Source organism: Psammomys obesus, unplaced genomic scaffold, assembly GCF_907164565.1.
Source record: "Psammomys obesus unplaced genomic scaffold, mPsaObe1.curated_primary_1811, whole genome shotgun sequence".
In the NCBI taxonomy this organism is placed as follows: domain Eukaryota; kingdom Metazoa; phylum Chordata; class Mammalia; order Rodentia; family Muridae; genus Psammomys; species Psammomys obesus.
In genome coordinates, this window is record NW_026585523.1 from 605,949 (window position 1) to 627,794 (window position 21,846).

At 40.1% G+C, this 21,846-nt stretch overlaps 1 protein-coding gene across 1 annotated transcript in view; it reads right to left on the reverse strand.

The window, feature by feature from the left end:
• Positions 1-21,846, reverse strand: part of Pkhd1 (PKHD1 ciliary IPT domain containing fibrocystin/polyductin) — a gene marked incomplete at its 5' end in the record, with an annotated part of 436,563 nt that overhangs the window by 286,624 nt on the left and 128,093 nt on the right. Inside the window, one exon of the mRNA XM_055605696.1 lies at positions 3,416-3,628. Within this exon, the coding sequence (XP_055461671.1) occupies positions 3,416-3,628 (213 nt within the window). The remainder of the gene's footprint in view (positions 1-3,415; positions 3,629-21,846) is intronic.

A 21,846-nucleotide genomic window follows, 5' to 3' on the forward strand; every position in this document is an offset into this window, starting at 1 on the left:
CCCGTTTGCCTAGCAATTTTAATCTATGATAAAAATCAACTAGAGCAGAAGGGTTACAAAGGGCAGTAATGAAGAACGAGCTAGAAGCGAAGCACTGGGGAACAGGGCTATGACTGACATGCTGACTCAGTGGTATGACTCCATATGACCCATGCTGGAGTTAAATTAGAATCCATCAAGCCCCTCACTCCTGGACGCAAGGAATCGAGTCTGCAAAGGACTCCAGTTACTGGAGTCTGCCTTCTGGCTACTTCGGACCCATGCAATTGTTCTCTGAGAAAGATTTCATCGTACCCACACCTAGGAGCAGTGGTTGTCCTGTTCCGGGAAGCAACTCTACCACTGGAGATTAAAATCTAAAAGTGTCCACCAGGTGGTGGGAACAGAACAGAAGGTGCCTCGGAATGCTGTTGCCTCATGAGCTCCAGGCTAAATCCTCTCTGACTGATGAAAAGAGATATTAATTAATAAGATGAGAAAGTGGTAGGCAGAGCAGGCCACATGCCACATTTTCTATTAGAAGTCGTTGTTCCCTCAAAATTTCTTAACCTCTGAAAGAGAAAAAAAGCTAGCTGGCACTCTGCCCTGTATGATTATAGAAAAAGACTATAAGTAGGATATAAGCAAAGCAATAAGAACGAACACTGTATGGCCACCGCTCTAAATCACCGTGTAAGTGCAGGAGAGCGACTATGTTGACCAGTTTTATAGAAATTAATTTGTTCAAAATCCTAACTGAAAATCAACAGAACTAGGCCAACTTCTGATGCCGTGATATTCACTGTAGCAGTGAACCTCCAAACTCAGTCAATGATTCAAAGTCAATCCACATTCAGTTCCCTCCGATCTGCATATACCTCCTCGGCCCCGCAACCACTGCATCAGGCTTAGGGGATGAGATTCAGGAATCTAGACTAATAACTACTCCCTGGATTAGTCCTTTGAGAGTCACCAAAGCTGTTGAATCTCCTCGCTGCATCTCTCCTGGAATGCTAAATAAGTGGATACCGCATCCTTAGGGACTTTCTGGGTAGAAGGCAGTGAATCAAGACACTCACTCTTTGGAATATTTGACAGCAAAAGAAAATTAGTTGTTTTCTAATGCCTGACTGTCACTCTACCCACCTTTGCCCTGGAAAAAAAAAAAAAAAAGGCCAGTGAAATTACGGAATGATTTTAACCATGATACACCATCAGGCCTGAAGGAAAATCTACTCCGGACCTCAGGTGATCAGAGAGAGGAGAAAGGATTGATAAGGTATACATGTGAATATGAAGCTTTGATGGATGGGTGAGGAAAGAGCTCCTTTTTACCCAGTTGGCCAGGGTCTCTCCCACCCCACGGACTATTTACTTCATATAAATGGGGTATAGAACTATCATATCAAAGAGGGTACAGACTGGTTTTTTTCCCCATTTCCCATGGTCAAGCTCCACAGTTTAGGGGAGGTCCTGGTCATATTTTGTGGGAAGGGCTTTGGGGATGAGTAAAATGTTAATGGCAGGTCTGAAAATACAAAAGAGGTATGAAAATATGGGAAGCAGGAGGAGAAAGGTAGCATTAAGGAAATGAAGAAATACAAAAAGAAATGCAGAGGAGAAAAAAAAAAGCAGATTCTCCTTATGATCCAGGAGAATCACAGACACCCTAGGAATATTTTCCTTAATTACCAAAAGTCTGAAACATATAATTAATAAAAATATTTACTTGGCTTTAATTGTGGCATACTGAACATAGGCAAAGCCATTGTGAATTTTAACTTGACATTTCCTTATTTATAAAGGCTTAGGAGGCCATGGAACATTTAAAACACAGACACACTATGTAAACTGATGAATGTTTTCACTGACCACTTATACTTGAACATGGATGTTCAAATCAAAGAGGGAAAACAGATTGAGCAAGTTTTCATCGTTCTCATTTGAATTCCAGTTTTTAGTGGAATCAAGCCATGAGCACTGTAGGCCAGCTGACTAACATTTGGAGACCACAGCTAATGTTTGAAAAAGCAAAAGATAGTAATGGATCCTACGTGACAGAGCCATGAAGATGGGAAAAATAAAATAAAAATCAGTGGGACTGTAATTCTGAGTTCCCAATCACATAAGTTACTGGTATAGCTGACCCAAAGTCAACAATACTAAAGAAAAGTTTTGGCTTCCTCTTAGAGTAAGATTCCCCTGAGGGGGGAGCAGCCTTACCAGGCCACAGAAGATGACGATGCAGCCACTCCTGATGAGATCTGATTAACTAATATCAGAAGGAAGGAGAGGAGGACCTCCCCTATCAGTGGACTTCGGGAGGGACATGCGTGAAGAAGGGGGTGGGAGCGTGGAATCAGGAGGGGAGGAGGGAAGGGCTTATGGGGGGATACAAAGTGAATAAAGTGTAATTAATAAAAATAAAAAAAATATTCAGGGAGTATTTTTTTGGTAGAAAATTACTACATAGTTTGTAACAAACAGACAGAGGAAATACCAGACTCTTTAGTACAGCTACCAACTCATAGGTAAACCAGTTGTTTTTAATACAAGTGGGTTCCAATTTGTCATATCAGTATAAAAATGCTACTGTCCTCTTAAGATCAGGCCACTACCTTGGGTCCACATTCTACGGTGGTTTCATTCTGTTTGGCTAGTCTTAAGTGGAAGACAAGTACCAAAAGGATACACAATCACAATAGCTTTTAACACCTCTGCTTGCCCATGAAGTATATTATTTTTGCTCACATTCAACAAACCAAAGGATATCTGTGGCTAAGCTCACAGACAATATGGTTCACACTCAGGGAGGCACTGAAAGCAATCTGATGGTGAGCAAAGGTATCCAGTCCCCTTACAGGAACCATAGCACAGTCTGCCACAGATAATAATAATTAGACATGGGCTGGAGAGATAGCTTATCAGTTAGGAGCTCATATCAGTTGGGCTCAATTCCCAGCGCCCACATGGCAGCTCACAACCATCTGTAATTCCATTTCCAGGCTATCTGACACACTGACACAGACATATATACACATAAGGTAAAAATAAATAAATAATTTTTTCAGTTTTTTGTTTTTTTATTTTTTTTTACAATTTATCCATTTTTCATCCCAATTGTAGTGCCCTTCCCTCAACTCCTCCCTGCCCCACTCACCCTCTCTCTTCCCCCCATCCTCTTCCCCTAGTCCAACTGAAAAGAGGAGTCCTGCCATCTGATAAACAAATTTTTAAAAGACAAGAAAGTAATAATTAGATGTGTTATTTTAAAAAAAATGTGTTATACAACAATTGACCTACTGCCTCAGCAACTAGTTACTAGTTGTTGTTGTTTTTTAAATAATTTATTGATGTTTGCTGTCCATACATTTGATAGAAACAAACCCATTTCGGGATTTGTATTGGAGGGGGTCAGGGTGAGCTACCTACTTACCATGCAGGGAAAGAGTTCCATTCCTCACGGCCAGGAACTTGACTCCATAGGGAAAGAAGAGAGGGGAATGCTGGCTTCCGTAGAGTCTGATCTGAGCTTTGCCTTGGAAAGGCTTCTCCTCGGATCCGATATGGAGCCCTCCACCATCGGTAATAAGGATGGAGTGGGCTCTGAGCTCAATGGGTCCTGGCTCCACAAAAATGAGCTTTCCACCTGACAAACAAAAACCAAGCTGTCAGTCTCCAGGAGAATGGGCTCAGCCTTTTTTTTTTTTTTTTTTTTGGCAGTTCCAATGTGATGAAATTGCTGTTTTTATATACTTCTTATAGAAGTTGGACTTAATATAGAAGCACTATAAGCTATGTCACACCCCCGGAGAGAGAAAAAAACATTATACCTTAAAGCCAGGTTTCATAAGATATTACTGTTAACTGTAGTTTTGATGATGAATTTTTAGTGCAATAATCCAAATATCCAGACACTTAGAAATGGCTAAATAAATGGTGAAAAGGTCACCAACTTTACCAGTTATAATAGATTAAAAACCTGGCTATAAAGTTAAGTACATGACACCACACATATTTAAGAGATAAGGATAGAAGAAAATATGCTAAAGCAAAAAATATATATAATAAAAGGAAACAATGGGACTAACATCATAGTTTTTGTGGAATGCTAGCTAGTCCTTACTTGCATTCATCAACAAACCTCAATTTAAGAGCTTTTCCTTACTGGATGGAGAGGAACAGCCAATCAACCAAGACTTCTTGTCATCCCATACCCTAGGTCACAGACTGGAGCTTTGAGGGGAAGGTGGAGCAAAGGGGAAGAGGCGGGGGGGAAATATTTAGATCTCATTAATTCCAGTGGTGGCATTCTAAAAAATCCTGAAGAGTGTCAGCACCTCAGCCCATACACTCTGCTTCAAAAAGCCTTGATTCTGACTTGTTTCTGACTTCCATTGATTAGGAAGCTATCCAAAACCTTCCAAATAATTTGCTTTCTAGAGAAAAGTTTCTTTCTGTCATTAGAGCCAAAACAAAAACAAAAAGAAAAAAACAACTAATATAACCTCAGTCTTTTCAGATATCTCAGTTTTTGAAACATATGAAAATAAGTCTATAGCATAATTATTGTGAGAATAAACAATCAAATCCTTTTAAGAAAAAGTATCTTTTTCTTGATATAAAATTGGTCTACATTTCATATCATCATTAATACCTTTATGATCAAGTATCCCAGATAAACACCTAATCAGAATAAGATGTAAAATCTGTCCTGTGTGTAAGCATATTGCAAAAATACTAGAATAGACAATGTTCCTCCCTCTACAGCAAAGTGGTCAGAGATATAACTTTACTTGCTATTGTTTATAACTTTTTTCTGCTTCATAAAATATTTTTATTAATTCTTTGAGAATTTCATACATGTATGCAAATATTCTCACTATATTCATCCCCACTCTTCCCTATAATTCCTCCCAAGATCTACCCCCCCACACTTACCTATCCTCTCTCCCAAATTTGTATCCTTCTTTATTTTTTAATAACTCACTGATTTAGGCTTATACTAACCATATAATCCTGGCTGTAAGCCAATTACTGGAATGTGGTTGATCTAACGGGGGTCATGCCACTAAAGAAACCAACTGTCCCTCATCATCAGTCATCAAATACAATATCAGTAGTTCCTCAATTAGGGTGAGTTCTTATACATTGCTCCCCAACTATGCCATAGAATGTTGACCGGCTTGATCTTGTATAGGTTTTAGGCAGGTAACCACAACTGCTGTAAATTCATCAATACCATGGTCCTGTCATCTCCAGAAAATACTGTTGTGGCAAGTCTTCCCCAACCACTAGATGTACTATTTTCCTTTCCAAACTCTGTGATAGTGGCCTACCTTGTACAAAATAAATTTCAGAGTCTTTATATCAAACAAAGAAAGACCTGTCTGTCAAAGAAAAGCTGTCTGTCTCCGACTGCTCTCCAAAACCATCTTACCAAATTTAGCTTTCATCTGTTCTGGTATGGCTTGAAAGGGTCTTATCAACTCAGGTATGAATTTGTTCCCAATGTCCTGGATTGATAGAATTGAGAAGATAGAGAATTTAAGACAACCATTGTGTTTGGAGGAGGGGACTTTTGGAAGGGATGAGATTATGTCAGAGATTGGAGAGCCTTGACTGAATCTGGGATGCCTTATAAGGGATGGGCAGTAGAGAGCATGCATGCAGAGATAGACACACATACTCCAAGAACAGAATAATGTTCAAGCAGGGTAGGAAATCTTTCAAAAGCCTTGTCCATGCTGTGTGGCCACATGAGCTGAAATAAATCTATTATATTTACAAAATAACCTGTCTCAGGTTTTTCATTACACTAACAAAAGCTGGCTAAAACTCTTTGAAACACATTGGCCTACCTGCTAGACTTTATGCTCTGGTTTTGGGTTCTTGTTTTTGTTGATGTTGTTTTTGTTTGTTTGTTCAGTTGTTTTGGTGTTAGATATAATCATTCCAGGTTATCATACATTCTAGACAAGTGCTTGTTGCAAACCCTTGACTGTAAGTTCTCAAATAACGCTCATGACCATGGTAAGTGCACTTCCTTTACTTACAAACTTCTCTGGCTTATATGAAATACCATTACCTGTCCCCAGCTATATAATATTTTTCTTTGTAACATCTAAAATACATATTATATATTTGTGTTTTATTTTCTGCTTTCTGTTCCAGAATGTACTCTTCGGAGCCATTACCAATTTTGTTCATTTTAAATATCTAGTGCCCTGAGTACTTACTGATATGTAACTGATATGTAACTCGGGATATAATTGTTGAGTGAATAAGTATAAGATTGTATATTTTCAGAGAATCCAATGCAAATACAAAAATATACTCTTACTTCCATTTTCTCAGAAAAGATATTAAATATTTTTATTTGAAAGGTTAGACATTATCCAAGTACATTAAAAAAATATGTAAAGTGAGAAAGCTGTCAGAAGTGTCTCAAAGAGAAGATCTTACTTTTATAGGGAGGATACTGGTGAGGGATTGGATGTAGCAAAGATACTTTACTAGCTAAACTCTGTCTTGAATTTAGTATACCAACTCATGGATTTGAATTATTCTTGCTTTCGTAGAAACAACAACTGGAAGTAGATAACAGCAAATAAAAGGAGAGAAGGAAAGAGCCTAAGATTCCTTTTTGTTAACTTCTATCTTAATGCAGAGATGATGATCAAGAAATGTTTGACCAATTGTCACATTTAAAGAGCATTTCTCTGACCTTCTGTTCTAAAACTTCTCTCCAGCATTTTTGGCTCTCATCACCATATTTTCTTGTCTTACCTCAAATCCCATTAATACCATCAATAACAGTTATAGGATATTTACTTAGACTAGGCCTCTTACACTCTTTTTATTTAGATATAATTTAGACACATTCCATCTAGATATTCAAATCATCCTTTTGTAAAGTACTTTTTAAAGTAGGTCCCTACTTTAGTGCCTAATGGACACTCATTTGTTTGCTGCTTTGATATTTCCCACCTTCATTTCCCAACTAATGTTCACTCACATAGGACAATGGTCCAAAACTACCAGGACATTGACTTCCATAAGCTCATTGTTGTTAGTCTTGACTTTCATTTTGACCTATGTCCTGTGTAAACCATACTACAGGGCAGGAAAAACTATCTAAGAAGCAACAGACTCCTCTTTGGCAATCTCTGGGCCTGATACCAGAGAACAGTAGCACTCTGAATGACCAAGTTTCTAAAAAACCCACAAGGAATCTTGACATTCGTTTTTTCTATCAACTGCCATTGCACTTACAAATGCAATAATGAACCAGAACTCCACCGTGAACATAAAACAGAAAATGGGCCCTGTGCTATGGTTCACATAATGGTATCAACTAAAAAATTTTTACTTATGTCACTCATGTCCTCATTAATTATATTCAACTGATGGCACACAAATTTGAATGACAGGACTTCCCATTTTAAACAGTCAGTGAATCAGAATGGATCCTGAAGAGCAAGTATCTGGAAGGTCATCCATTGAAGGTCATGCTCCAGTCCTAATAGTTATATACATCTGACTAACCTTCAGTAGAACCTGAAGCTTCATTACTTAGGGACAGTTCAGTTTTTCTCAATTGAAAATTAGAGGGGGGAATCATGCATCTGCTTATTTCCTTCCAACTCTAGAACATTTGACATTTCCACCTGTAAGGATGACACAGCATCCCTTGGACCATGCATTGTCAACAAGATGCATAAAAAGTCTCAACAAGTAAAGTTTATTAGAGTAGGTCAAAGTTTAATAATAATGAATAGATGGCAATTTTTAGTAATTATTTTTTAGAAACTGCCTTTGGATGTTCGTTTGATATTAACAATGACATGAAGCCTGAGTTGTTCTGAAATCAGCTGTGCTGTAGTACATTTAATGAATCACCCTTCAGATAAGACTTCAGAGATCATTTCAGGCTTTGATTGCATTTGGGGTTAGGTTTTTGTTATTTTCTCCCATTTATTTTATAACAAAAAAAATGTATATAACAACATACTCAAAAAGCATAGAATTTTTTAAAAGTAGCAGATATTTATTAAATACTTACCATGGACCAAAGTCATTGGACATTCTATTTAAAATAACCTTGAAAAATTATCTTGTGAAATAAACATCCTTTTCTGTGTTTCACATAGCAGAAAATAGGCTTAGAGAAAGTAGCATTTCTTATATAATGTAGAAAAATGAAAATTCAGCATTAGAACTCAAGACCACAGTTAAGTTAGGCTCCTATCTGCAAGCATAGCAGAGTATCATTATTAGTGTCAGGGGCTGGCTCTCTACTATGGGGTGGGTCTCAGGTTGGGCCAATTATTGGTTGGACTTTGCCTCAATCTTTGTTCCCTCATTATTTTCTTTGCACTTCTTGTAGACAGGGAAATTTTTGGATCATAGGTTTTGTCGGTCAGTGGTTGTCCCCCTCCTTCCACTAGCCCTAACTGGCTAGAGGTGGTCACTTCAGTCTTCATCCCTCCTCCCCCCCATTAGGATTCTCAACTAGAGTCACACCCATGTCCTCCCAGGAGCCTACACTATTGCAGGCCTCCAGCTTGACAAAGAGATGTCCCCCTCAGTTTCCCCTCTTGTGCCTAGCCCTCTCACATGTACACCCCATTCTCCGCACATCTGATCCTCTCCCTTGACTGTAGTCTGGCAGGCTCCAGCCAGCAGCTTACCTGGACTGATGCTGGGACTTACAGCCAAACATGGGGAGGAGCTCAGGGGATCCTGCAGAAGTGTTGGGGGAAAGATGGGAGGACCTGGAAGGACAGGAACCTCACAAGAAAACCAACAAAGATACCTAACCCAGTCCCATGCAGCTTTCAGGTACCTAGACATTAAATATGGACCATGCAGGATCTGGACCTAGGCCCCTTGAACACATGTAGCTGATGGCTGCTTGGTCTTCATATGGGTTGTCTGTCAAGTGGGGTTGAGGGGCTGTTTCTAACACAGACTCTATTGCCTGCCTTTAGATAACTCCCCCTTGACAGGGCTGCCTTGCTTGACCTCAGGAAATGAAGATATGCTCAGTCCTGATGTGACTTAATGTGCTGAAAAAGGTTGATACCGGGGAGGGGCCTCTCCTTTTCTGGGCAGGGGGAAGTGAGAGGAGAAGGAAAAGGGGGGAAGGGAGGACTGGGATGAGAGGAGGGAGAGGGCATATTTGGGATGTAAAATAAATCTAAAAAGAAAATAAACAGGAAAAAACAAAAAAAGAACCCAGGACCACCTGACAAGAACTCCAATGTTTTACCTCTTTCTACAACTTTTCTGACAACCTCTTCATTAAATAAGGTTGCTGCATTTAAGGGAAAGCATTTTAGCCTAAGTCTGCCTATCTTTCTTTCTATGTGATTTATTCTCATTTTGTTAATGGAGATATGCCTCCCCTATTTTCAAAAAGGATATATAACAGATTATGAAGATTTGTGGCTAAATCAATAAACCTGGACTCTGTCCATTACACCATTAAGCAAAATTTTAAACATACTGAAACAAATTGGTAGAAATTTTTAAACAACATTCACTGAGAGTACCGAGTAAGGATGCTAATAAACAGAGATGAAGTCAGGCCCCAGGAAACAAATACTTTGTTGAGACTGCTCCTGAAACAAGATGAATTAATGAATAAAAACATCATAAATTCTACCTAAAAAGGGGGGAGACAAAAAAGCATCCCTTTACTTCATCAGTAGCAAAGTACAGAAAGGTACACAATGCAGGAAGTTCGCTAAGGAACTCAGTTCCTTATGTATTCAATAACCATGTGTTACCCAAAGCGTAAGACTTGCTTTGGAAAGAAACTAAAGCGATGTTTCCTCAAGGTCTGTGTAAAGGCCTCAGAATCTCCATCTTCACATAGTCAGGTTGAAATCAGTCTAGAGTGAGCTGCTTCTTAGGATGGGAGAACCAGAGGAGGACATTATTTCTCTACTATGTAAGAGTCTGGCCTCATCTCATAAAGCTACAGTAAAGAGTGGGGTTGAAATCAGCCATTCTATGTGACTCTAAAATTACTTGGTATGAATTGCATGAAAGCTAACTGTCTTCCCAAGAGGCCTTAGGTAATTTTATAAAAATCAATCAACCATCATTACAGTTGCTTCCCCTTCTAAAATACATAAACGAACACATCTTTTACATGTAATCACTCATTTCCATCAAACGTCTCTTATTTCCACGAAAGGGAAATAAAAGAGACTTTTAACAGCTAGCTAATGTTTGAAAAAAAATAAACATGCAAACATACTTTTGGCTAAATGTACAATTTTCCATCGTCTGTAATGACCACAAAATAATTTGTTGTGTTTTATAAAGAAAAGAGATACATACTTTTAAAGATGACTTCCTTATAGAAAAATAATTATTTTTACTGTATACACTATATATAGTATATATACTAAATATATACTGTATAAATATATATTATATATAGTAATTAAGTATATAATATATATACTAAATATATACTATTTTCCCTCTCTTCAATTCTTTCATTCCTGAGGAATCTTTTGTAATCCCCACTGCCAACTGGACTTTTTACCTTACTTCTCTACCATCACTGTTTCTGTCAAGGTCACAAATCTTGCTCATATTGGCCTCAATCTTCCATGTACCTGGACATACTATCTCCTGGAATTCCTTCACCCCACCTGCCCAGTAGCCCAATACTATTTGGCCTTGGATTTCCTTCCTTCCTTCTTTCCTTCCTTCCTTCCTTTTTTTCTTTCTTTGCTTTTCCTTTATTTTTTGAGACAAGGTCTCACTATGTAGCCCTGGCTGTCCTGGAACTCACTATGTAGACAAGGCTGGCCTCAAACTCACAGAGATCTTCCTGTGTCTGCCTCCCTAGTACTAGGCTTAAAGGCATGCAGCACTAGCCCAGCTTCCTTCTGCTTCCCAGGCAGCCATCACACTGTTAGATGATCTCTCTGATTATTCCAACCAACCACACCTCATGTGCCCCAAGCCCCAGCTCTCTGGCCACTCTTCTTATCTGTACATCACCTTCATCATCCCATCTTATCTCAAGGGTTAAAAATCAGTGTATGTGGTGGTTGACAACTCCCAACCTTTTATCTCCAAGCCCAATCTGAGCACTGAATTCAATGTATACACCTATCTATTCAAGGTCTCTACTTAGATGCCCAATCATCTTTTCAACCCTACAATTCAAAACCTAAACTCCTCTTATCTTGGAGATCTGGTGAACCCTGTCCGGTTGCTGAGTCTCACAACTCTGGTCTCAACTTTCACTCTTTCCCGACAAACAGCTCCTCAGGAAATATTATGAATCCTATCTTCAAGTTACCCTCATAACCTAGCAACTTCTCACCACCTGAATATACACTCCTTGAATATAATTCATTTTTATCTTACTGCTGGATTATTGGAAGATCTTGTTGTTATTATTGTTGTGTGGTTGTTGCTCTTGTTCTTGCTCCCATGGAAATTATACCATCCACCTTTCCGCTCAACATCCTGCAGTGGTCCCCATTACTCTCAAAGGCAAAGCCTACTATACCCTGCAGGCTTGGTCTTCTCTGGCTCTATCTCCCTCTACTCCCTTCTTCACCCAATGCTCCTGTTGTTCTGACCATCTTGCCTCTTCCTCCCATCTTGTAGCAATTACCCTTGATGTCTGCCAAGTCGCCTAGCCACTCTTCCTCTGTATGGGTTCCCTGCCCATCTCAACCCACTGCTGCATTTACTCTGTGGGAAGAAGAATCTAATGAGAACATAATTCACCTGCTTATTTGTTGTTTTCATTCTAAGAGTAAACTCCTTTGGAGGAAGATTTTGCCAGGTTTCACCCCCAGCCATAGACCCCATGCCTACAATAACACATGGGCTATGGGAAACAGTTAAGAAATGTTGAATAAATACAACTTTAATCATGGAAGTATATGAGTCTCCCAGAGAGGATGAGTAGATGAAAACAGAATAGGACAAAAAGGGAGAAGACATATCTATTAGCTACCTACATGTAAAGCCTAGCACAGTAAGAATGAAATAGATTATTCAGAAAGCTGTAAAGGCATAGACTCTGAGCAAGAGTCTATGAAGGGGTAAGGGAGGATTTCAAATGTTTTAGGCCACTTTTAGGAGGACTGGAGGAGCAAAGGTTCGGGTGATAGCATTTTTGAAGAGGAGGTGAGTATTAGGGGAGAAAGGAAATTATGATAAACTCAAGATTCAGTCAGCAGAGAGAGGCACAGTGAGACCGAGACTGAAAAGATCTGAGGTACCCAATTAATTAGATGATTTCTATCACCAAACTAGATCATCTGTCTACTCAGACCTTGAACGACTTGGATCAGGGAAGTCAAACCATCTAACTCATTTACTCCAAATGACTAACCTTCATTCAGACATTTTTTTTTCTTAAATAATTTGGCAGCTTACATATCACAACTTCTCAACTGTTAGCTAGTAAAATGACCAGTCAGGGGAGCCTATGGATGAGCCCTCCCAGAGAATGACAGGTGACTGTACATTCAGGGTGTATAGACTCTCTGCTCTGCCTTGATAAAGGAGTACTGGCTGTGATATGGGCACCGGTGGCGTATGAAGCTATACTGTCGCATGGTGCTGCTTTGTGAGTGGGAGCCATGAGGAGGTGAGGAAGAGCGGAGAAGAGTAGCATTTAGGCAAAGCAGCCACAGCCCGAAGCTCGCATTGTGATGGGGTGCACGCCACACCGTTTCCTTTGTTGGCAAGATCCATATTAGACTCATGCTTGATCCACTGGAGCAGAGCCTGGGAAGCCTTCGAGGTGGGCTTGTCCCCAGCCAGAGAGGCGGAAAATCAATTTGGCTGGCAAACGAGAGCCCCCAAGAGCTCAGTCCACGCTCCATAATCCTATCCACTAGCAGCTCAGGAAATAGAAGCCTGAGTCCTCACATATTCATGGAGGATGTGAGGCATAAATCAGGCTTTAAGGATCAGGGGCAAAGGGAATGGACTCTCTGGCTGGCTACTAATTAATCAAGCACAGAACACCTAAGCTTAGTATCCCGGGATGAAGCCACTTAGACACCAGCAAGCAAGCAAGGGCTACTGCTGCTCTCCCCCGTTTCTTTTTCCTTTCAATTAAAACAGATATTGGCTGAAAATTTCCCCTTCAGCTGATGCTGCTTACACATCCCCCTCCCCACAAGACACCGTTCTTCCTTTAATTAAAAAACATGCTTATTGCAATACTTGCCAGAATCACTTTAACGGTATTTTAATTGTAATGTCTCTGCCTGATTAAAAAAAGAAAATATGAACTGAAAGTGTTTGCAAAAATGTTCTCAAGATGCAGGAAGAGAATTATACACCTCCCAGGAATGGATACCACATACCAATTCTTTAATTAGCCTTGTGTTGCAGTGACACGGACTACGCAGAGGGGGGAAAACGTATCTGAAATAAAATCATTGACTCACAGCCACAAACAATAGCAGCAGAAAGAAACAGTCTTTATCAGTTAGGATTTCCCAGACAGGATAAAGAACTGCAGCCAACCTAAAACAACGCTCCGCTCAGGAGAAGGCCATTCGAAGTGCCCAGTGTAATTCCCACTGCTCTTTGTACAAGTCAAATGGGACTCCGTTAGTCACCTTGAAGCGCTGACAACGTGATGGTGATTCCTTTATTGTTCTAGGGTCATTCTCAAACCTAATCATGCATCAGAGTCACCTGCACAAATAACTTAAAACACAGATGGGGGGTGTTTGGGCACCCGACGCTGACAACTGTAGGTGTTCCATACGATTACAGGCAAGTCATGGGATGGCTTTGGGTGTTCATAATCTTGGCATGCACGCTCTCATCTAAAACAGGCCAAGAAATAAAGACAAACTTGGAACTATAGATGAATTCCCTTTCTCGTCCAATAAATATTTACTGTTATTTCCCAGTCCTTCTCTGGGGTGTTGAAACAAAATGTAGAAACATACAGTGTCTCCATCCAGGGGCTACACTGAAGTTGATCTGTCCCATCTAAAGGAAAACACCCTAATGAAGTGAAGTGGCCTGTTTACAGACAGCTGAGAAGGGAGCTAGAGGTTGCAACTCACTTAGACTTTTACTTGTTCTACAAAATACAAAGCTCATCAAGATAACCTTCTTTCTGAATCAGTTCTATACTAATTATAAGCATAAACGTATTGGTGGAACTGTATGCAAATTTTTAAAGGAGCTGAAACACAGATATAAATAAATGCTTGTCATCCCAGACACTGTCATTAATCACTTAACTAAACCTTGATTCCGGGTAGAGCTACAGAAAACCATCATCTGCCTCATTCACAGTACTTCTTGCATCTAAGTGCTCGAGGCTCTCAGTTACTCCATGGACTCCTGGTCACTGAAGTCCTCTCAAAGAAAACTATTGCAAATGGAAGCAAAGGCAAAAATAAAACCTCATCTTTCCCCACCCCACAAAATTCTGCCCCACGCTGAGAGAAGCCTCCCTACCTGCAAAATGCATTCAATCTTCTTCCTTTTCCATATTAACATTCCTGAAGCACTCAGGCCATCACACTTCTGTCCAGCCTGCAAGTGACTACATTTCTCTAAGCAAGTTGTTCTTTAAATGTCTTCCCACTATAATTCTCTGATTTGGCTGTAAGCATTGCTACATTACAAATCAAGGATAAGTTATTTTGTATGGTAATTTTAAAACTTAGAGGACTTCTATTTTTTATCAGGCCCTGTGAATATTACACAGTGCATAGACCTGGAAAGGATCATCCTGAGTGAGTTGACCCAGAAGCAAAAAGACACTCACGGTATATACTCACTCATATAAACATACAATATAGAATAAACCCACTAAAAGCTGTACATCTAAACAAACTAAGCAAAAGAGAGGACCCTAACTAAAATGTTCAATCCCCATCCTGAAAGGCAAAGAGGATGGACATCAGAAAAAACGAAAATAGGAAACAACCTCGGAACCCGCTACAGAGGGCCTCTGAAAGCCAGAAGAAAACAGGAAACCACCTTGAAACCTGCCACAGAGGGCCTCTGAAAGCTTCTGCAGTATAGACTGTCAAAGCAGATGCTGAGCCTGATGGCCAACTGATGGGCAGAGTGAATGGAATTTTATGTAAGAAGGGGGAAATAGTAAGAGCTGGAGGGAACGGGAACTCCACAAGCAGAGCAACAGAACAAGATAATTTGAACACAGGGAACTTCCCAGGGACTCCTACTCCAACCAAGGACTATTTGTGGAGATGACCTGGAACCCCTGCACAGGTGTAGCCCATGGCAGTTCAGTGTCCAAGTGGGTTACATAGTAATGGGAAGAGGGACTGCCTCTGACATAATCTGATTGGCCTGCTCTTTGATCACTTCCCCCTGGGGGGGAGCAGCCTTACCAGGCCACAGTAGAGGACAATGCAGCCACTTTTGATGAGAACTGATAGACTAAGATCAGAAAGAAGGAGAGGAGGACCTCCCCTATCAGTGGACTTGGGGAGTGGCATGCATGCAGAAAGGGGAGGGAGGGTGGGATTGGCAGGGGAGGAGGGAGGGGCTTATGGGGGGATACAAAATGAATAAAGTGTAATTAATAAAAAATAAATAAAAGATTTAAAAAAAAAAAAAAGAAAAAACAGTAAAAAAAAAAAAAATGTTTAATGTGATAGATTCATCTGCTAAGAGTCCTAGTTACATAAGGAGCCCAAACTTCTAGCTCCTTCCTATCTGGGATGAATAGGATCTAAGGATCATTAATCAACAAATGAGATAGAAAGGTAAGGAGAGGCCAAGTCTTGAAGGACCCTGTAAGCCATATTAAGTTTAGATTTGAACTGAAGGGCTAATGGAAAGCCAATGAAGGGTTTTAAGTAAGGAAGGTTGAGACATTTATCTTTCATTACTGAAAACACTGTGCTAGGAATGGACTGGACCTTTTCAGTCGCATTTTTCATATTATAATGTCCAAGTTGTCAGGACATGAACTGTAAATTGTTAAGCATCTATCTATCTGTCTGTCTGCCTAGCTATTGAAAGCATGTCCTTTCTCACAGCAACGGATTATCTTTCATTTATGGCTAATCAAGTGTGTCTGGGACGGTTCTCTAGAAATAAATAATATAAGCCATTGTCTGATTGGAAAAAAATAACAGGCTTCAGAAGCAAGTGTCCTTCACATAAAAAAGCCTTTGTCTCTGATCTCCTGATACACAAATAGCAAATGAAATTGGTCACTGTCTGGGTGAATACAGTAACATGTGAGGGTACCAGGAAGGATGTTTGCTATAGAAAATTCACAACTAGCATGAACCTTTTTTTTCAAGTAAGAAACTCGGTTATTATTATTTACTTATTCAACAATTATCTGGGCATCTAATACCTTCCCAGAAGTCCATGGGTGCTTTCAGTCAGGATGAACAACAGCAGTTCTGATGTAATATTTGTAAATAGTTGGGGCTGAGGAAATGCTTCAGTGGGTAAAAGTATGAGAACAGTACAAGTATGAGAACCTAAGGTCAGATTCCCAGAACCCGCATGAAGCCAGAAACAACAGTACCCATCTGTAACCCTGCATTCTTATGGTAAGATAAGAGATGGAGACAAGAGAATCCCTAAAGCTCAATGGACCAGGTAACTTGGCATGTGCAGCATCAAACCATGAGGACCCTGTTTTAGACAAGATGGAAGTCAAGTATCAGCACCTGATATTTCCTCTGACAGCCACATGCTTGCTATGGTGCATGCAAGCACACATGTGTAGACAGACAGACAGACAGTGAGAGAGAGAGATGGAGAGGAAGAGAGAGAGAGTGGGATGGAAGAAGTCAAAAGATAGAGATGTTTCAATTGTTTTTTTTTTTTCAAAATACCAATAACATTTTAATGGTTTCTATAATTTTGGTTATTTTTTATTTATATTTTTCTTTTTATTATTAGTTACATTTTTGTTAACTCTGTATCCCAGCTGTATCCCACTCCCTCATTCCTTCCCAATCTCACCCTCCCTCCCTCATCTCTTCCCTGCCCCTTTCCAAGTCCACTGATTGGGGAGTACCCCCTCAAGTATGAGTATCTGAACTCAATCCCTAGAACACACATAAAAATAAAATAAAGCAATAAAACTGAACACAGGGGTGAGCTTATAAACCCAGCACTGGGGAAGCAGAGACAGACAAACCTCCAAGAGATATTGGTCAGACAGCTTTGCTATTTGGTAAGCTCCGAGCTAGTAAGATACCCCATCTCAAAGAAACAGCATAAAAGATATGTGTAAAGCCTGATGAATGACTCCCAGCATTGTCTTATACACACACACACACACACACACATGCACACATACACACATACACACTTCTACATACTCATGAATAAGCATACACTGCAATACACATACATGTACACAAACAGAAACTGAATCAAGTTCTAAGTAGATTATAAATTCTGTCAGTCATCCACTTAGCCTTAAAGTATCTTCCATGATGAAAGTTACATTAACTCGTCACCACAAAGACATCCAAAGTGAAGGGGGTTACAGGTAACTTTAAAAACTACTTATTATTACTTTCTGATGCAGACTTATTCAAGCCTTTTCTTGGGACCTTATGTAGAATCTGCTTGCAAATGAAGGCATTACAAATGCCTTCTCTCCATTGACAACACATACTATAATCCACTTTTCTTCCTATACATGGGTAAGCAGACTTACCCAAACCCACTGAACAATCTGTGACTGCCTCAGATTCAACCCAGGGTCCGGCTTGCTGACCAAACTCTAGTGAGTCAATTTATCACCCCTTCTTCTGTGGCAAAGGTAGCCATACTTTGACCAAGAAAGGAAGTAATTCAGTCTTCTTTCATGGGCAATGAATAGGTAAATCATTTTAAGTTTACCAATTTGGAACAAATTTGGCTGGCTTCAGAACATCCAGTGGTGACCAAGATGTCCTATTTTTAAAAGAAACATTAATACAGAATATTTCAATATGAGCAAAACTCCATGCTGTCAGCAGATCGACTTCCCTTTAACCTAAGGTGGTGTCTGCGAATCCTGCAGACCTAGAGCAGTCTGCCATGTGACTCACAGGCCTGCTAACTAGGGAAGTCCTCTCTGCAGCATGTTCAGCTCACCTTTGTGAAGTGGACCTGAAGCACCAATGGATTCTGAGGCTAGTTCAGTTCAATAAAGAGGAAAGAAGGATAAGGTTCCCTGGAGAGAAGGACAAGGTTCTCAGGACTGTAAACTTAATTGAGTTGAGATTAGTAAAGTAGATTTCAGGGTATGTGTGTATATGTGTGAGGCCATTACTGAGACAATTAGATACTGAGGACTCTGACCTGAGCCACAGACTAGTCCCTTGATGTAGTCACATTACTGGGAGGCGGTGATACATCCAAAGTAGAACCTTGTAGTAGGCCATAGGTCACTAGGGGAATATATTAGATTATATCATACCCTTGCTTCTTCTCCTTTCTCTGCTTTGTGTCCCCCAAGTGAGCTGCTCTGCTCTGTCGTGTCCGCCTAAGAACAATAGACAAACACTTCAAACCGTGAGACAAAATTATTCCTTTATTTACGTTGTTTCAGGTACTACGAAAAGCTAGCTAATGCGTCTGGGATAGAATGGTGTGCTCGGTTCACTCGAAAATCCTCAAAACCCTTTCAAAGATGAAGAAATCTGACAAGGGGATTAACAGCGGCTCGAGAAATGGCACCGCACTCCCACGCTCACAGCTACTGTGGCTACCAGCACAGGATCTGTACAAAATAAGCCAGCCAAGAGTCCAGCATGGAAAGTGGAGGGGGAGCCAAGCCTCCATCCCAGCTGACAAGCTATTGAAAGTTGATGGCTGCTAGGGGAAAGAAAGTCATTTTCTTTAGGAATCAGCCATGCTCCGTTGGCTCCACACCATATGGGTGACACTAACAGGACTCAGTAAGTTATTTTTGAAAGGGGGCATAAAGTAGGGAGAGGGGCTGGAGTAAAAGTTGGATCTGGAAGGAGTTGTAGGAAGTAACAGGTACTGCATATAATTAAAATGCACTGTGCATATGTATGAAATTCTCAAATTATAAAAATGTTATATATATATATTTAAATGTGATGCTTTATCTCTGGAGGCTGAGACTCGCAGCCAAACTTTATGTAGAGTGCAGGAAGTCTAATGGAAGGATGAGGGGATAGAAGGATCCAGAGAGGACAGGAGCTCCACAAGAAGACCAACAGGGTCAACAACTCTGGGCCCAGGGGGCCTGCAGAGACTGATGTGTGCCAACCAAGGACCATGTGTGGAGAGGACTCAGGCCCCATACTCAGATATAGCCTATAGGCAGCTCAGTCTCCATGTGGGTCACTTAGTAGGGGTCCAGGGTCAGTCTCTGACATGAACTTTCTAGCCCGCTCTTTGATCACTTCCCCCAGGTGAGGCAGTCTTGCCAAGCCACAGAAGAAGAGGATACAAGCAATCCTAAAGAGACGTGATATTCTGGCGTCAGTTAGTAAGGAAAGATGGCTGCCCCTTTCTGAGGACTAAGGGACAAGGATAAGGGGGAGAACGAGAGGGAGGGTGGGATCAGGAGGAGTGGGTTATGATCAGGATGCAAAATGAATAAATCAATTAAAATGGAAAAATACTTCATCTCAATAAGCCAGCAATAATCATCTTTATAAAGTACAAGTCCTGAGTATAACATTAAAAAAATGTGAGTGTCCTTAAAGCTGTGAACTAACGCAAGTTTGGAGGAAAAGAAACCCCCATTCTTAGGGAAGCCATATGACCCATGAAGTCCAAGCAACAGGAAAAAAGGAGGCAGCCAGATGAGGATTCTGCTCTTTCCACCTCCTCTCCTTTCTTCTCTTGCAAAGCAAAGAAAAACACTTCAGTGTACATCCTGAAGATAACAGAGGCAAAAGCAATCCAACGTCTTTATTATCCAGCTAATTCTTTCAGTAATCCAGTTTGCTTTATATATAGAAGCAGCTGCTATCTGTAAATAAAATTTTAACTTCAGCCCGATTCTCAGCCATCTCCTATGTTATCTCTGTTCATCCAAAAGAAACAACTAATGTTAATTGAGTTCTTATTCTGGACCAGGCTCTGTCAAAAACTAATGGCTTTAAAAATATTTTCTCGTTTAACTCAAAACATCCCTATGGCCTCAGGAGTGTGTAGTAATACTGCCTCACAACAGTCACAAATGCTTGCTCTTCCTATTTCTGTGATTTCTGAAGTCACTATAATCTGGTACTGCCCCAGGAAGGAGAATCCTGAAGCTTATAGAGGGTCTTAGTTTAACCAAGGTCACAGTGGATGGTAAGGCCTGGATCTAACTTGGTTCCTTCTAGCCCGAAAGCCTGCCAAGCATTTAACTGTCGTGGTATACACCAGTAGACCAAGAAATAGAAAAATCACATTAAGGGCAAACCGTGTATTACTAAGCAGCAATAGAAATTGGAAGCCAGCTTCTTGTCAAAGCACTTTAAAGAAATGGCATTGTGAGAAATAAGAAACTACAAAATGTCATCTCTTATACTGTATGGATTTACAGAATAAAATAGAATGCTTTCATTACATACTCACATACATGCATACGCACACACACATGTTTATGTACACATGTACACAATAGATACTCAAACAAATTAATATATCCACCAACTCATATTTATCATAGTTTTGCCTATGTATGTGGGTGAGGGAGAGACACAGAGAGATACCTAACATATAAAGGCTTTACATCATGAGAATAGTCTATCTTCCCCTAATTAACTCTTAGCTAATTATTATCTCTCAGCCGCTTAACATCAGGCTGCTTGACCACCAGATGAGAAAGAGATTCATTGCCTCATTCAGGAAATATGAATGTTTCCTCAAATGCAGAGGATCCTTGCCTGAGACGTGTAGGGCTCCGAGAGAGAGAGACTCTCCTTCTTTGTTTTTATTGCTCCTCATAATTACTTAGAATAAAAATGATAAGTTTTAATTCAGAAACGCCTGTAGCTATGGAGCATCTTAACATAAAAGACCAAAAAGTATAATTAATGAAATGAAGGCAATATGCCTATTTTCACCCCCATCTCATTAGTAATAAATGATTAATTCTCTTTTGTGTTTAACAGTATCCCTAATAACTAAAAAAATGAAGACCGTTAGGTGTTGGGCATGTGCTCAGTGGATAGAGCACTCTCCTGACATGTGTGAAGCTCAGGGTTCCATCCCCAGCACTTCAAGGGGATGCATGCAATAGGAACAAGAGACAGAATGAAATGTTCAAAGCCATTTTTGGCTACAGGGATTTAGAATACAGTTTTGGCTAGGGACTCTGCCCCAAAACTACAAAAATGGAAGAGGGAGGTTCAGGGAGAAATAGAAATGGCTAATAAATGATTTTTTTTTATTTTTCAAATTAGAATAAAATAGTACTGAAGAAGGACAGCAAAATTGCTCCGAGGATAAAATAAAATAAAGCGAAAATAGATATATCCGAATTTATGTATCATGATCACAAAATTCTGGCTTATTTCAATACTATTTAAGATTAGTTAAATTAAGAAGTATGGGGGGATAGCTTGGTTGGTAAGGTGCTTGCTACTCAAGCATGATCTCTATCCTCAGCACCCAACACAGAAAGCTAAGTGTGATGGGGTAGATCTGTCACCCTGGCAGTGAGAAGGGAAAGGCAGAATCTAGGCACTGGCCAGCCAATCTAGTGAGAGCCAGATTTAGTAAAAGACTCTCCCATAAATAATGTAGAGAGTGATTAAAGAACAAAGCCAACATGGACGCTCTGCCTCTGTGCACAGGTGTGCACGCTTGTATATACCATAATACTTCAGATTGTGTTCCCTTTTGAAGAAACTGTTCTGGCCTTGAAACTTT